The sequence below is a fragment of the Nematolebias whitei genome, chromosome 2 (assembly GCF_014905685.2).
Source record: "Nematolebias whitei isolate Nwh7 chromosome 2, NemWhi1, whole genome shotgun sequence".
NCBI classification, from domain to species: Eukaryota; Metazoa; Chordata; class Actinopteri; order Cyprinodontiformes; family Rivulidae; genus Nematolebias; species Nematolebias whitei.
This window is the reverse complement of record NC_056499.1, coordinates 5,219,218-5,237,299: the sequence shown is the minus strand read 5'-3', so window position 1 is coordinate 5,237,299 and position 18,082 is coordinate 5,219,218. Positions and strand designations below refer to the sequence as shown.

The following is an 18,082-nucleotide window of genomic DNA, read 5'->3' as shown; positions in this document are numbered from 1 at the left end:
TATATATATATATATATATATATATATATATATATATATATATATATTACATAAACAAGGTTAGCAAAATGATTGAAACAGGAAAAATACTGAGGAGATGAGAACGAAAGACAAAATCTCCAGAGTTGCTGGTGTCAGAGGTGATCTAAATTTTGTGACGAGTATCAATACTGAGTAAAATATGTATTGGACACAAAGCCTTTGTCTCCTTCTTGTGCTTTTTCAATGAATTACACCTCTCCACCCCCTACCCCAAGCTTTTTAATTAAATGGCTGCAGCTCCATCTCTCCATCCGTAGCTCCCCATTACAGAGGCTAGATAAGGGATTGCTATCTGTAGCATGTTAAGAAAGGCTGCTGGGCAGCCAACCCTCATGAAATTTGTCACAAGATCTCATTTTCCTCATTGCCAGACGTGATGCTTATAATTGATGTGGAGGCAGCAGTAATTTATTGGTCGTCCGCAATTATCATCCGCTTCTAGCATGGGGATGTGACTGCAATATATAAGCCTGTGTATGTGTGTTGTTGTGTGTCTGTGGTGGTGTTGGGGGGTGACATTATATCATATAAATTAACGCAAAACCTGTTTCTTCTTATCGCTCGGAGTGTGTGTGTGTGTTTGCTCCTTCAGAATGCAAATTAATAACTGACTCCATTTTATAAACAATGTGAGGGTCTTTAATGCAGCTCCCGTCTGTTCGGATGACGTACTGAGACTGTCATTGCGCCAGCTGAACTTTCACACTCAGCCGGGGGTGGAAAGCCTGGGAGGGGGTAGGGTAGGGTAGGTTGGGTCAGAGAGGGCAGGCCAGAGGGGCAGAGGGGGAGGCTGCTCCAACCCATTGTCCACAGCTTCTCCTTATGTTTTTAGGGTTTGTTTTCACGCAGTGACAACAATGATCCCTGCGGCTAGATTGTCAATATTGTGGCTTGCAAAGACTTTCAAGCCTAACGCATCGATTTACCAGCTTATTTTATGTTTAAAGCAATATAATTTTTCATTTTGCTGGTATATTCATGTGCACGGAGACGGCCACAAATGCTATACAATCTCTTTTTTGTTTTTTTTTTTCCTGCGAGGCAATTGGACATCTATGGGGTTAATTATTTTCAGGAAACCTTTCAAAATTTTACATATTTAAAAATGATTAATTATAGGAATGTTATTCAAACTACTATAGAGCTTTTGTGCACAGTCATTGTGGTGTTTAAGTTGAAACAAGAAACAACCGTTTGCACCTAAACGGTGGCTGAAGTGCATTTGGTGTCAGTCTTGCTCTACTTGCAGATGTGCACTTTTGAAGACACATTTTAATTAAACGCCTTCAATTTTTGTAGCTTTCTAGATTTATTTCTATGTTTAAAGTTGGATGTTTTTGTTCACAGTCAAAATCATGACTACAGCTTCCCGCAGCTGCAGATGTTGTCTCTTCCGTTGCCTCCGTTTGGACTTTGAAATGCTCCTCTCTGAATACGAGTCGTGGGTTTATTGGCACACAGATTTTCTTGTTGCACAGTGGTGAGCTCCACGGTCAGAGTGGATTGCTGTCATGCCATGTTGAGGGAGAGAAAGAAGAAGAGGGCTGTCACTGGCAGCCACTCTTAGCATGTTTCAAAATGGAACCAGTGTGTTTTGTATACCTGCACGCCTGTTGTGTGCACTTGCCAAATTAGACTTTCAAATCAAGAAGCCAGTGGGAGACCAAGACTCCAGTTTCTCCTTCCCTTTAATAATCATCCCTGTTTACTCTTCAGGGAGTCATCTTTATAAGTTTTTTTTAAATGTGCCCTCTAAGCAGGCAGAGGGTCTTTAATAAAGCAAGCAGGCAGTGCACCGTTTCAACATGTGAATTGCACAGGAGAGAATTGAGAGATGGAAGCAATACAGGAACACCAGAGGAGGGGGAATGGGGGTGGGCGGGGGTCTGCTGCCGCTGCACCCTCTATGCTATTATCTTTATGGCATAGCAAAACATGCTTCAGGCAATCAGCATGAAATTGTTAATTGCTCAGCCTACTTGAAGCCGCTCAGGGGACAGGGGTGTTCAGGAGGTCCAACTCTGAGCACGTAAGCGCTGTCCGACTGACTGTCTGCACATCTGGTCTGCCACTCGACACATAACACTCCAACAAATGTGTTGTCTGTGCAGGGCTCCTTTGAACTAAACAGAATTGTGCTGGCAGTCACCAGAGGCATTTTCTTCTTGGTGTATTTAAAGAAATAATCATTTCATATGTTTATGTTGTGTTGGAGTGGGTGTACATTCAGCTTAGATTAATGATAATTTTCTCATCTCGGTGCTTAAATCTACAGTCACTCATCTTGTTGATGCATAAAAACATTCTTTAAATATTGAATTGCATTGTTTTTACATTGGTGTTCCAGTATAATGTCTGATACAAGTTTGCCAGGGAGCCAGAGTAAAATCTGCCTCAAATGCGCCTCTTAAATAAGTAAAAGGTGCATTTTGTTATAAACACTTCCTTCTTGTGCATGTGTTCCTTTTGCTTTCGACGAGGTGACTACAGGTGGCTCAGAGGAGGATATGTAAGGCGTCTTTTTCAAGTGAACACCACCCCTCCTGCTACATGCTCAGTCACAACATAACACCCCTCCTCTTTGGCTATCAGTTTTGTTCCTGTTGGAAGAGAAGGAGAAAGAGCAAGGTTACACAGGCGTCATATTAATGGGCGCTGTCATGCGCGTTGATCGTCTTAGGCGTGCAGGAGGATGAGCACTCGAAAGGTGTTGTCTTCAAATAGGATTTCTGCTGGTGAGACATCCCCGTTGGTTGATATCCCCCTCTGAGCAGTCACTTTCTTATAGAATGATCTGTTATTAGGCAAATGAAGTGCTGCAGGCCCAACGGTAAATCCCTCCACTTTGTCATGGTGTGCTTTCAGTTATCGCGCCCTGCTCTTTCATTCATTTCTTGATGTTTTACCCATTTCACCATGTTATACCAGGCTACTGCAGCCTTGTATTTAAAGTCAGTCACCCCTTGTTAGCACGTGTGACGCAGGAAGGATTTCAAGTTGTAATCAGTGAATTCTTAAATGGAGTGTTACTCATACAAACAAGTTGTTGCTTCGAACATGGAGCACTTTGAATTACAGGGTCGGATTCTGACACCATTTTAGAACATTTCTTTAATAAAATAATTTATAATACATGACATCTGCACTTATCGTCTTTTCCGCCGTACATGTCGCATTAGTACAAATATGTCTAATAAAGTGGAAGAATCCATAAACACATCGCTTCGCAGTATAAGTCGCATCTATCGTGCGTCACCGCTGACAGCCCGGAAATGTGGTCCGGTGTTGTGCCAAAAATCGATTGGCTGCCAAATGGCAGCTGCGGGAGCGTGCACGGGAGGACTTTAACAAGAATTTAACAAGATTAACACTTAAAAACAATTATTTGTTTGCTAGAAATTATAGCAAAGGTGTGCCTCAGTCTAACTTTTACTTAACAAATGCACTTTGACGGTCAAATCAGCTGCATTTCAAAAGCCGATTCGCGGAAATAGGCACGGGAGGACTCGTTGTGCATTTCTTCGAAATTTAACGAGATAACCACCTAAAAACAATTATTTGTTTGCTCGACTGTATAGTAAAGGTGTGTCTCAGTTGAACTTTTACTTAATAAATTCACTTCAAGGGTCAAATTAGCTGTATTTTACCAGAGCTGTGCAGCGAAATGAAGCTGATTTGACGGTTGCTCCAGGCGAACTGGACAAACGTGGCAACTACGGCAAGCCGATTGTGTCATTAATTGCCACTTTTACCTATTACATCACACAACATCATGACATACTTACTACTCAAGTGCCACCTAGTGGCTGAAAATGGTAGCATTCAATATTTTCAGTCACAATGAAAGAACACGGTCATATCTCAGCCAAAAATTGGTTTATAAATATGGTAAAAAAAAATCCATAAATGCATTGCTTTGGTGAATAAGTGGCAGGGCACGCAAATTATGCAAAAAACCCTCAACTTATAGGCTGAAAAATACAGTACATGAAATATCTTTTTAAGTCATGATATGAAATATCATTGAAGTTGCTAGTATTATATTGTTAACAGCTGGGGTTTGTTTGTTTGTTTGTTTGTTGGTTTTCTTCCACTGGCATAGACCTTGTTTATTAAATCAACTGCATCAACTAATTCCAGCAATGAACTATTAGATGCTTTAAGTAGTGACTTTTTTGACTGCATCTTAACTTTAGCTGCCAGTCTAATGTTAAATGATTAAATTAAAAGAAAGCACTATAAACTTTATTATTTGACCTAGACTTTTCCTCTGAGCTACCCATGACAAAGAAAAATCCTGGGGTGATCGTAAGGGGTTAAAGAGGTGGGTGAATGAGGGGGGTGCGTGGTAACTACTAGACAGGAATTGATTGCATTAATTGATATGCCAATATGTAAGCTTGTTACATCCACCATTGCTTAGGATGATGGCTAACAGGTCTGGCTGATCAATGGAACCAATAAAGGCTTCATCCATTAATGAGCAATGTGGTAATTAATGTTATCCCTAAACCAATTACCTCAGGCAGTGCATCTTCAGCAAATAGTCCAGCCAGGTTATCTCTGTTTCACTCGTAGCAATTTTCCCATGAAGACTCTTTAGTGCGCTCAGAGTTACCATCGCTGTAAAGCAGCAATCTGTCCCAGACTGTTCTCAGAGAATGAAGCAAAATGTGAAGCGATAGTAGAGACAAGCAACCAAATCGGAACTGTTGTTTTGAAAAAGAGACGTATTAAATATTGTATTCAAATGTTACTGCATTATTTGTTGGCTCAGCATAGAAAATATGGAATCAGTTAAACTACTCAATTTCATTTTTTTGTCCTAATGCAGTTCATTGTATAAGTGAGTGAGTGTGTGAGTCGATGATATAAGAAATTCAAGCTCCAGTAGCTGAAACTATATTATTTTTATAGGATCACTTTTCTTCATCTCAGGCTCTTAAATCTTTAAGTCCTTGATTTTGTCTAAAGCAGCCTGCTCATGTTTGGTTAAAACAAGATTTGAGATGCACCATATTCCTCTTTCAAACAACAACAACAGTATTTTAGGCCAAAGTACAGTCGGAAGTATCATAAAAAAACACACCTTTGTGAACACAGAGCTGCACTGTTCTTTGTCATTATTAATATAATTATTTGTTTGTTTGTTTCAGGATGAGAACTGCTGTTAAACTTCTTGTAAACATGCATTTTGTTGAGAAGTTCTTTCATGAAGTCATGATAGAAAAGTTTCGTTTTAAGCTGTAGCCAACAGTTAGCTCAACAGGAAACAGAACTATGTGTGAAATGATGACTTATTAGTTTGGACAAGCCCTTTGGAACAAAATCCAGTTTCTCTAATGAGTGTTGCAGAAGTGCAGAAAGGTCCATCTGTCTCACTGCCCATTATCTGAAGCCTTAATCGGGACTTACTGCAGGGCAGGCTAAATAAACAGTAAGTAAGTTGTCTTGGGTAGAGGAACGTCAATGCCTGCAACTTGCTCAAGCCTTTCCTTTGAATGGTTCTGTATTGACCCCTCAGGACCCCCTGAGAATTCCCTAATTGAAAATTAATATTGAATCAATGCTGCGGGCCATTTGCATATTGATTATAAACATCCAGGAAAGCACCAAGTATGCCTGGGATCAATAGGGCCCTTCTGCAGCAGGCCGAGAGCACTACATCACAAGGCAGCTGCCTGCTCCTGAGGTTAATGACTGCTGCTTGTTAAGGAGCTCTTGTCAGGTAGATTCCAGCTGTGGGGTCTTTTGGCCAAAGCTGGCAGCGAATGAACAGTGGAAGAGCAGGTACGCACTGGGGATGAAAGTTTCCAGTAATTCTTCAGTATATAAACAATATATTTAAATTTATACTTCGAAGATTATTTCAACTACTTCCAATCCTTCACAGAAAAAAAAAAAACTGTATTAGATCAATAAATGTTCTTTTAATTTGGAATTAAACTTTTCCATTATTTGGTAACAGTCCTCTGTTTTGAGGCACGATCAGGATTCAACACTTGCCTTCTCCTCCCAAACTCCTTATAACTGTTTCCACATGTTGGAGATGTGAAAAGGAGGAAGCAGGGGAGAAGTGATGGCATGGGAGCAGCCTTAAAAATTGGATAAAAGAGGAAGACAAAGAAAAGGGGCTCCATCCAAACCCAGTTTCTGGTAACTTAAGTGGTGAATCCTAGTGATACCTGATGGACTGCTTTAGTGGCAATTTTGAAGCCTGGTCAAACTAATGGCTCTATCACAAACTGGGTGATTTTCTGAACCCACGGGAGACAGCAGACCTGGTGTGAAACACATGTTAGGGCAGCTTATCCTCCAGTCTATGAAAGACCATGTCTTGAATTAATGCCTCTGCAGTTTATGTCCTCTCTCCCCTTGCCTTAGCCCCCAGCCTCATACTCTCGTACTCAGAGATAGGGTCTGGTAGCCAAGAATGGAGTGCCAAGCCCAGGAAACCAGACTGCATCTGATTGCTTCATTACAGGCCCTTTCATTGACTTGGTTGCACTGAACTGATGAACTGAGGCAGTGGACAAGAGCACATAATGGGAAGAAATGAATTCTTATCACAGCCTTCTCAAGAGGCCACCAGTCCTGGCTTGAGCCAACAGAAACCATGGCTGACTGAAGAGAAGGGATCTGTATCTGTGCCTATTCAAGAGGAAGAGGCAGGACTGAGGGCATGATGGAGCGTTTGGATGTTGGTTCAGTACACAGGGGAGGAACCACAAACCCATAGAGAGCCATATTATTGCAGGCGGCAAGTTTTAATGATTAGTTTAGTGATTAGTGTTTGTGTTCTCCTGGTAACTGACACCCTTGGCATAACATTTTTTCAATTGTTTACTCCATCAGACCTCTAGAGACGGCCCTTTGTTAGTTAGAGGTTCAGGCTTTAGGCCACATAGTTGCACCAAAACCCCACCACTGAGATGAATAATTAAATTTGAACCTCATAAGGATCTTACCTCCAACTCTCCAACCGTTTGCTAATGAGCGAGGAGTCCCTTGTAGCGGCGACAGTAACAGCACCTATTATGTATTAAAAATAAAAAAAACAGCAACTCTTAACAGTTACATGCACACAATAAAAATGCAAGATGTGGCAAAATACAGGACCAATTTAGCAGCAGGCCAGAGCTCTGTAGGGTAGAGGTTGTTAGTTCCTGACCATGCGCCAGCGAGGGTATGAACTCCACAACTCAACCCACTCATTTCCATAACTCTCTGCTCAGTCAGCATTAAACAGAAGAGTGTAGGGAAAGCCTGTGTTTAATGAAAACTGCAGTTGTGATCTTTAGAGCACTAATGGTTTCCTGTAAGAGTTAAAGTCACCTTAAATTATGTTTTTGTGTCGTCATAACTGTCCGCAAAAGTGCATGAATCAGAAATCCACCGAGGGCAAAGTTGGCTTGATCAGGCAGCACACCTTCCTGCCAGAGCACCCTGGTCTGTCCTCTTTATCCCTGCTGCCTTGAAGTCCCCGCACCATTCATACACGTTCACTCAGCACAAATTGGATGCTGCGAAGCCATTTAATTGGCCTCTACTTCATAATCCAAGGACATGTGAAATGTCTCTTTAATATCTGCTCCCCTACAGAGCTGTTCTTCACTGGAGTTTGAAAGAGCATTCCTTTTATTTTAAAAAAAGAGGGCTTAAAGCTTTTGGACATCAGACAGTCTTCGTGCACATCCCTAAAATCTTAAAGATTTAGCGATTGCTCCTGGGGAGTTGAGGGTTTGCTTTTTAGTAAATATTAAAATGACATGACTATTTATGTGGTCATTTTTGAGCAGCTGTCCTCTGTTTTAGCCACATCATCTGTTCCCATTTTTCTTTTCCCGTCTCGTCTTCTGCCTCTCCCGTGGCTGAGCCAAAGATAACTGAGTAGCGGTGTTTTACCGTAATCATTCCAAGTCTCCTTCTCTGGAGAGCAGCACAGCGGGCAGTGCAGTTCCGCCCCTGTAGAAAATTTCAGACCACTTGTTTCAGTTTTGTAGCTTGTTCACTAACAATCGAGCATAGCTAACTGTGCTTGAATACATATGATGCACAAGAACCAGCCTCATGTTATTTACACATTCTGACCTGCCAATAATCAACAATAATCAAACTATAGTTAGAAATAGATCAAATTTGATCCTTAACTACTTTATTTATTTATTTAAATGTAGCTTGTTTTATATATATTTTTTGTTTTATATACTTTTATTTACTTTTCATTTTATATGCTTTTTATTAGGGATGCACGATATTATCGTCATAGTATCGTATCGGCCGATATTAGCGTTAAAGTTAAATATTGGACATCGTTATCAAAATAACTCACCGATATAAAATACGCTGGTTTTGTAAGACAACCCAGTGACAAGGATGCCTGCAGTGCCAGCACAACGTGATGACGTCACGTGCACCTACTTGATCTGATCACGGTGGAGAAGAAGAAGTCAAAATGTCGGCGGTGTGGCAATTTTTTTTTTTCATGATTTTTTCATAGTTTGAAACATATTCAAATAAAATGGATTGTTAGAGAATCATCATATATATAATATGAATAGACATCAAACCGTCTGCTCCTTAGGGCGCCCCAGATTGCAGCTCTGCTCCACACAGAGGGCTGTGGTAGCTCGGTGATCTGTGGTTGTGTCAGGAAGGGATCCGGCGTAAAAACAATCTCCGAGTCTTCGTGTGAGTTAGTTCGCTGTGCCGAAAGAAGAAGAAGGAGAAGAAACTACGACTTGGTTGACTAAAGTGGACGTACTTCAGATAAGTTTCTCCTCTCAAGAATAATGTTAAAAATCACATTGTGTTTAAATTTTTTGAAGCTTTTGAGCGACATTGTCAGCGTTTTTAGAAGTTATGAAAATTTAGTCACGATGTGGAGTGGCTCGTGAATTTCTTGAAACTTTCTTCAAAATGGCGTTTCTTAATTTGACGTTTAAATACAAGGGATTTTCCATATAATATTTCCTTTCAAAGTACATCTGTATTTTGTTATTTAGTAAGTACACCTCAATACTGTTTCTTTTTGATGCACTGCAAAAATAAAGTTAACTTGTTTTATTGGATCTTCTGTATGTGCTGAGAAGTTCTTTATTTTGCGCATAAGTTAAGTGGAAAACGACCCATTAAGTTTTTACCGGGACTAATACAGAAGGCAATTACGATTACTTTGTTCTTCAGCGATAAAATAAAGGTTTCCTGAATTAAAAGGCTCCTTGGACTATAGCTCAGGCTAATTGTGTGGGGTCTTGGACACATATCTGGTTGTAAGAGCTAAATGCTGATCAGTTAGGAGGGTCTTTACAAGCTGTGTCCTGAGAGTGTGTTTTTGGGACGGCTCTGCTGCCAGAGAGTCTGATAGCTCCTGAATTATTTATCTATCAGGCTGCTGGACGGTAGTCACGGCGACCCAGGCCCCTTAGTGGTTGTCTGGCGACATCTCCCTTCAACAGCAGCCATTAACAGAAGGGGGTAGGGGTGCTAATGAGCAGGGTGCAGCATGTGTACGGGACCAGAGTTTTCTAACCTTCCAACTCTTTTTAACACACAGACCCGCCACCGAGTAAAGACGCAGCATAGATTTGCAAAGATCTGAGTGCAGAACTTTTTAATTAGGTGAAAAAAAATAAAATAAACGAGGCTAGCAAAAGAAAAAGATTGGAAAAAAAGATGGAAACAACCACCCGTTTTCCTATTAAGGAGAAATGTCAAGCGCAGTGGTGAGGCAATAGTCTGTGTGCATCCCTTTGTTGTCCTCCCTGACATTGAAGGCTAATTTTTCATGGTTATTTGAACTGGAAAATGAAAGAGAGGTTTGTGATTATTTCCTATAAATGACAACACAATCGCATTACGCTTCAGTACAAACACAGAGAGGATATTGCCTTTTCATATTTCATGTGAAAGTAATGGATGGTCTATGCAAAGACGAATAGAAAGAAAGACAAATGGTGAAAAAATAAATCTCCCTGTCTTTGATTTGTGTTAGAAACTGAATGGATGGAGGCAAGGCGAGTTTTTTATTTCTTATCCAATGTGCTGCTGCACACGTGCTGTGTTTAAAACTGCCTGTGCAGCGTAATCATCGAATTTCTTAAGCAATTAAGTAAGCAGCCAGTTGGTGTTACGAAGAAAAGTTTCCCCACGTGTCCAGTCCAGTCTCTTCAAGAAAACTAAGTATCCATGGCAAGGTATTCCCATGAACCGTCTCCATCCATAAATGTATAGGTGTATGATGTAATAAAAAGAAATAGGTGTAAAAATGAATAAATATGAAAACACCATTTCACCATCCTCCACTTTTCTTCGCTACTTACATGAAAGATTTTAAATTTATCAGTCCGTTCGACCTTTGGGAGCAAACCTGTCAATGCTACCCTACATTTTATATTAGAAATAAAATTGATTAGCAAAATTGATATTCATAACCTCGCTGGATTCTGTTTTATCTTTGCGTACGCTTTCGTAAACAAACAGACGGTCAAGCTCAGGGCTTCATATGGAAACAGAGAGGCAGGACGACCACAGAGGAGGATGGCAAACCAGCATGCTCTTGAGGGGAATGTTAAAAATTGTGTTTGTGCGCTCAAAGTTTAAAAAGATGGAAGAACTAAGGAGTGGGGGGCGTCTATGCCAGCAGGACTCATGTAAATAGGACTCATGTGGGGGCTAGGAGCCGGACTGCTAGCACGTGCAGCGGTACGAGCTGCATACATCCAACCATGGCAACATTGATTTTCTGAGCTAATACCTCCACAGAACGGTCTACAGGCAGATGGAAGCACTACAAAGATATGCAAATGGTACATTCAATAAATCGACAGACAGAGATCTTTTTCAGACAGTTCACTGTACTGGTCTGCAGTGCCTAAAAGGAGAGATAAACAGATAAGTACCTGTTAATAGACACAGATATACACGAGTGTGCACACTCAGGAAAACATGCAAGGACCTGGTTGTTACCTGAGAAAACTTGGATCAATAGGAGGATTTCATGTTAAGCAGAAGGGCTTCAAAAAGCACATAGAATAAGTGCTTGGACAATTCAGTATTGGTTTTGTTATATATATATATATATATATGAAAAAGACCATTTTAACGTGTCACACTGATATATAGATATATATATATTTAAGGTTTTCCTCAAGCTTTTTATACTTGTGTTAAAAAAACAATCCGTGGGTTTAGTCGTATTCTGTGCACTTATTAGTTAAATATGAAACAAAAGCTGCTGGGTGTGTGTCATATATAATAGATGTGGGCTGTCTTGTTAAGCCCAGCAGGCTGTATGTGGCTGTGTCTCTGCGGAGGACGACTCTGAAGCTCACTGTACCTGGTAATTAAAGAGAGTTTGTGGCAAAAGCCAACCATCAGGAGAGATGAGCTATGAACAAAAGAGCTGTGACAGTTTCAGGTTATGGGATTTTTCTGTCCCTTTTTCACCAAATGAAAAATCAATACATTTTCCGGGTTATACATATTCAGAATGTCCAACACGCTTCCGCCCTGATGGAGAGGGAGACGGGGGGGAGGGGACTGTGGGCTAGAGTGGTGGTGGTGGTGGGGGGTGCCTGTTCTCCTGTCATAACTGTACCATCACATTTTCCAAGCCACTGGTGAATATTTCAGAGTTGATGTGATTGCCCTTCATGACAGCAGCGATGCTTCTTTTTTTTTTGCTGCTACCTCTTAACTGCCCCATCCTCAGTTCGCCCTCCCCAGTTGTCTTTTTTAATATCCACAAATAAGAGAAAACAGTTTGAGCTTTAGGAAAAATGAGAACGATGCATTAAAAAAGAGGTTTATTTTAAAGCAGGCGGACGTGGATGACAATAAGCATAAATGCACAGTGAGGGGGGGTGGGAGGGTAGGGAGTCAGAGCGACTCTTTGTGCGGGACAATGTCCCTCAGGCGGAGAAGATGGGAGTGTGCTGCCCTGTGATGCTTTGGCCCCTCATTCAGGCTTTTAGCCTACCATCCTCGCAGGGAAAAGTACAGCCTGCATCTTCCATTGTGGACATAATATGTGTTAGTTAGCAGCTATCATCTTGGGCATTCAGCAAAGTCAGTGGTGTGTGTGTGTGTGTACTGGGAGGGGGGGTGATACAGAAGAGTGAGCAGTCCCTGAATGCTCAGTCCCTGTGTAGCCACATTAACCTAGATCCTCCTCTCTTTCATCACCCAAGTAAAACATAAAGACAAAAGAACTGGAGCAACAGTCTTTTATTTGTAATGTATCTAAACATGCAATTATTGTGAGAAGTATTTCTAATTAGTATAATTTCCCACGAGGTAACATATTAAGGGAAAAGATCTTTTACATTACACGCAGCTCGAGGATGATTCGCCAAGTATCGAGAGGAGCATAATTATAAAGTTAGCCACTTGAAATCATTATTCTTTTGTCTTTCATTTTCGACGATGCTGAAGAACGTTAACTTGTAAATGCAGAGAAGATTAAATTAAGCGATGACCTTTGGACTGCTGAGATGAGCGGGCGCCAGTGGGAAACGAGTGGTCCAATTCAAAAGGGTTGCTAACATGGTTGTTTGTGATTTAACTTTTAAAGGTCTTTTTTTGTTGTTATTAGCTTCCTTACCCCTTGTACCCCTCCTCCATTTCTGCACCTCCTCCTCCCTTCGTTTATCCTTGTTCGTCCTGCCCTGAGCCCCATGGAGACACAAAGTATTCATTCACATTTAGATCCCGAGGTCGCCGCAGGGCCAGCGGGGAGAGGCCGGCAAGCGTCCCATAGACGAGTCAGGAATCTAACACGTAGCTCCGACCAGTAGCGCCGAGGTAGCTTACTCTGCTGATGTGAAACTGTGTGTGAGAGCAGCAGTCAGGGGCTCGTGTGAACTTTCATTTTGTCTGCACAAGTTGAGCTCTTGTTTGGTGCATTTTATTAAACTTCTGTTTATTTGAATCTTAGATTTCACGTTTAATTTTCATTCACTTCAAAATGGACGTGTTACAAGCCTTTTAAAAAAGGCCGCACCACATAACTTGTCCATTTTAATTTAGTTTTAATTCAGCTTTACGCATTATAATGCAGTAGCCATTACCGTTTCCGATAACGTTGTGTTGTGGTTTATTGGATGTTCCATTTTGTCTCGAGCTACTTTGTGGCACGTTTTGCTCAGTTGTGGTTTTATGACGAGAGAGCCTCTAAGATCGTCTGTGTTGGAAAGGTGGGGTCGTGATAATGAGGGTTGGAAGGGCTTTCTTGCATGTTATGCCTTTAAGTGAGAGTGGATTGGGGCGGGGGGGGGGGGGGTGTCCTGCGTATGTAGTGCAGAGGTGCTGATATGAGGAGCAGACAATGCAAGAAAGCCCTCTGCATGGGTCCTGTCTCTCATTGTCCCATGGTACCCTCCTGTCACTTTCATTTTGCGCCCTCCAGTCCAGAGTCAGGCCAACTTTGATACAAGGAAGGGGGCTGCAAAGGATGATGGGGGGAGAGAGAATAGGGGGGTGTTTAAAAGAAGAAGTAAGGGAGAAAAGATGGAGTCTGTGAAGTATGAAATAAGATTGCTTTTTATCTAACAGCACAGTGCTAAAGAAGAGGAAGCTGCCCGCCCCGGGTTAAAGCAGGGGGCAGCGCACACCTTCACGATTTACAGCGCAGTCCTGAGACACCTGGTTAAAAAATGACAACAGCCTCAATAATGATAATGAGAGTAATGAGAGCTTAGACACAAAGAGATGAAACATTTTGCTGATATTCACGAGCCAAAGAGAAACTCGGCTCAACCCCCGCAATGGTTCTCCAGGACGCACTAAAGTAGACAAATGGCTGAGCTGAAATCCAAATGTGTAACAAAAGAAGTCAAATTATCCGAGAGCCATTTTCAGGTAAGACTTCTTTTCTACACTTTAAAAAGGCAGTTACCATCACAGCAGTATATTCAGCTGAGCCGCGGACGGAGGAGGAGCTTGACCCACTGAAAGATATCCAGAGTGACTATTATTACTTGCTGCTGCTCTTCTCTACAGTCTGAGAAAGAATACTGGAAAGTGCAGCGGTTACCATCAATTATTTATCAGGCCGTTTGTGCTTGTCAGTCTGATTAGCATTAGTGTAATCACTGCTCTTCAAGGGAGAAGAAAGACCGCTCTCTCTCATCTGAAGGTAATCTTTCCATTTTTCGGTGTCTCATCTTCACTGGACAGCTTTTGCGTAGCATCTGCTTTTGTCATCTCCACATATTTCTTCCCTTTTCCCCCCTTTCTCTGTGTGTTTCTGTCTGATGCTGGTCGGCCTCTCCCCCCTCCCTCCCCCTTCCTGAACCTTATTAATGTGTGAGCAGTTTTCTCTCTCCCAGCTTGTATAGAGTGACACCTATGGGTCTGATTGGGCCTTTGCACGCATTGAAGGGAAGGCGGCTGAGCGCCTGGATGGTGCATGAGTGCCTGTGTCTGTCTGGAGATGCTGGAGCCCATAAACTGTCCCCACTGACTGACTGGCAGAGCAGAGCGGAAATTTATACGCTCAGAACAGATGAGCTTAATCTCTGCGTTGGCAGTGGGGCTTATTCAGCTCGCATGATTAGATTAATGAAACTGTTTCATATCATTGTATTAGAGCAGTTAATGAAGACAATTAATTAGAAGACAACCTTCAGGCTATTGTCCTTTACATCTTTCATATTTGGGTTAGAAATGGCCTTAGCTTTGAGTGTTCCTCCTAATCCATATTCAGAGTGAATCTATGGCTACAGTTTGAGCGTCTTTTTCATTTGCGTCCTGTTCTTAGGCCACTCTTGACCTTTCATTAATTATAGTTGGCCCAGCTTTAATCATTCTGTAATACTGTTGTAGCTAAGACAAGAAATGGGCAAAATGATTTGCCACTTAGAAACATAAGAGCGCTCCTGGAATCATGTGTTTCTCTATAAATTATGCATTGATTTCTGTGTTGTATGTGCTCAGATTGTCATGCATGTAGATTACACTGCCTTATCGAGATGTTTAAAGAGGAAAAAAAAACACATCAGTGTGCACGTAAATGGTTTGCGCACGATTTTGGGGGTAGGAACAAGGAAGTTAAATAGCTTAGGAATCTTGGCTGCCTGTCATTGTAATGTTTAGGTGTGTTCTGATGTGAGTGGGGACTTAGTCTCGCTGCGTGTGCCACCTAGCTGAAACGTCTTGCCCCATTTTTTTTTAAAGGTGAAAACATTTACCTGGGGATTATTTTGTAATCTGAGCACCTATGCATCTGTACAGTGTGCTAATTCTCACACAGCTGTGAAGATTTATGCTGTCGGTAGTTAGTTGGGATTTCGCAGCACTGCTATACAGCTTTTTGTTCCACGACTAAAATCTGTGTCACTAAATGGGCTGTGCCAAATAAAGTGGATAAAAATACGTAAATTAATAATACATGAATTAATCACAATACTTGATTTAAATCAAACATGTTAAATGAGTATTTAAGTAAATAAAAAATACAATTTTATTCTAATAGAATTCAGTTACCCTTTGTAAAGATCTTAATTTGAACCTTGAACCATCAGATCGGTGTAAAGTTTAACACTTGTCACTCGACTCAAACAGCTGTTTCTTTCAACTTTATTTAAAGCAGCAAGTGGAGTGTCCTGGCCCCGCCTGATTAAAAATACAATTATAAATTATAAATACAATAAATAATAATTATTATATATAATTATGGCAACAGTCATTTTTATACCACAGTTAGTTCAGGTAGTCTTGAGGAGGGTGTTTGTTATAGACCAGGGCTATTCAACTGGCGGCCCGCGGGCCATTTCAGGCCCACAGGTGACTTCAGTCAGGCCCACTTCATAAAAAATAAAATTATAAAAATTATGAAGTGGGTTAAAAAATTATATATATTGTTTATTGCATTTATGATTCAATGCAATAAAATAAACCCATTAAAAAAATAACAGATCATTGTAAACTTTGGTTTATTTACATAATGATTTTAATCGCTGGATGTCCGGCCCCCGAGCTGCTGGCTTTCAGAAACTGTGCCCCCTCCCAAGCAATTTTGTTGAATAGCCCTGTTATAGATGTTTGTTCCACACACGCGCGCACACATCAGTTGATACTCGGTCATGTGTATTTTTCATTCATGAACAGGACTTATCACAGTGAGTTTGACAATATGGTAGGTACGCACGTGTTCAGCGTTTTATGACTCAAGGAATAAGCAGAGCGGTGAGAGGATAATGTAACGTCATAAAAGCGGGTTTGGCTCGGGGTAGTCATGTAGCGAGCTCAGATTGGATGTGTGATGACTGCAGGGCTGAATACTTGAACAGGATATTTCAGCAGCTGTTGTAGTTTTGTCAATATATCAATAGCTCATAGAGTAGAGACCAAAGCATGAAAGCATTTTCAAAAGAGCATTTAAGTACATTTGCTGAGAATTAGCTGACTTGTGTAATAACTGATAGAGTCTATCGACTGCGGCCTAGTTTACTGTTGTCAAATCAATGCAACTGCATGCAAGTCTCTCTACTTTTAAACAAACTTAACAGGCAAAGGGGATGTTCAGGGGGCACTGGAGGGAAATAAACATGATTGATGCGCTTTTTATTATCTGTTTTTGCTATCTTTTCTTCTGTGTGTTACTTACAAATGGCATTATTGGATATCCATTGTTTGGACTTTGATGCTCCTAAACGGCCTGATATATTGAGCCGAGGCTTTTAAGCTGGTTACAGGGGATTTCTGCCTTTGACTTGGCAGAAAAATACAATGAATTGTAGCCTAAAAGTTTAAATATTTATGATTTTTTTAAATAGTTCAATACCAGAAAGAAAATAGGGTTACTGGGATTGGTAAGTAATCTAGCAGATTGCAGCAAGGGACATTGTGCTCTGATATAAGCTTTGCTACAAATATTTGTTTCATCTGTCCACATGTGTGCTTTGTTTCCCCCATGCAGTTTAATGTCCATGCTAAAAAAAAAGAACTATAATTTCCTTTATGGTTTTGAGACTATCAATGACAACGAAAGATGGCTTATTATTATTATTTTTATTCCGTCTGAATTTAATTCTTTTTATAATCCAAGATGGAATATGTTTCGCAGTGTGAGGAGGTGACAGAGAGCAGAAAACAGATTCTGCTCTCTTTGTTTGCTAACCCTGCAACTGTGTGTCAGCAAATACAATTGTTGCAAGCTCCTATAGAAAAAAACCCCCCCGCTGCCGTCCCTTTAAGTGCTCCCACCAATTCTGATAGCATGGTGATTTACATATCCTGTTCTCCCCCCTCCTCACCTACAGGCGAGCTCAGCGAGGATGTGGAGGCTGCTAGTGAGACCACCACAGACCAGGAGGACCAAACCAAAGACAGAGAAAGTGGGGGGGAGAAGGAGCTTACCAAAGGGACAGGTAAGGCCAATATTTACCAAGTAGGTTTTAACAGATGTGGACGGACGTGCAACTGGACGGTGTCAGAAAACAGTTTTATTGTTCTTGTTGCATTAAATCAAACGCTTCAAACTCAAAGGTTTGTTTTTTTTTAGATATTGAACAGGATCTTTCAAAAGTCAATATATATTTTTTTTATCTTTTCACATTTTCATCGAGCATGTTTCCAGTCATTAAAGTTCATCATAAACAGTCAAGTCAGAATAAACTGTCAATTTATTTTATATGATCAGTGACATGTGACGCATGTTTTGTATTTGCTCTATAGATGCGTCTTCCCAACAGTGTGCATGTGCACACATGCACACACATGATTTTACAAAAGCTTTTTTTCATACACAGACACAAACAATATTAGTGTCCTTAAATCCTATTACAATAGTACTTTCTATGTTCCTTTTTATTGGCGTATGAGTGAAAAAACCTTGAACAGGAAGTAGGTGCAGTTTGAGGGGAGGAGCTTCAAGCCTGACGTTTACCTGTTCATATTTTGAATACTTTGAGAAACATGCCCCGTTTAGTGGTCAGTTTTGTTACTTTTGTATTTATTATTTTTCTTGCATTGTTAGGAAATACTTCTACTTTAAATTCACTGTGGAAAAACAGCGTCTACAGTTTTAACCAGGTTG

At 40.8% G+C, this 18,082-nt stretch overlaps 1 protein-coding gene across 1 annotated transcript in view; it reads left to right on the top strand.

Annotated features, from left to right (window-relative positions):
* zfhx3b (zinc finger homeobox 3b) overlaps positions 1-18,082 on the top strand; it is a 149,394-nt gene that overhangs the window by 105,971 nt on the left and 25,341 nt on the right. Inside the window, exon 6 of the mRNA XM_037689592.1 lies at positions 17,307-17,414. Within this exon, the coding sequence (XP_037545520.1) occupies positions 17,307-17,414 (108 nt within the window). The remainder of the gene's footprint in view (positions 1-17,306; positions 17,415-18,082) is intronic.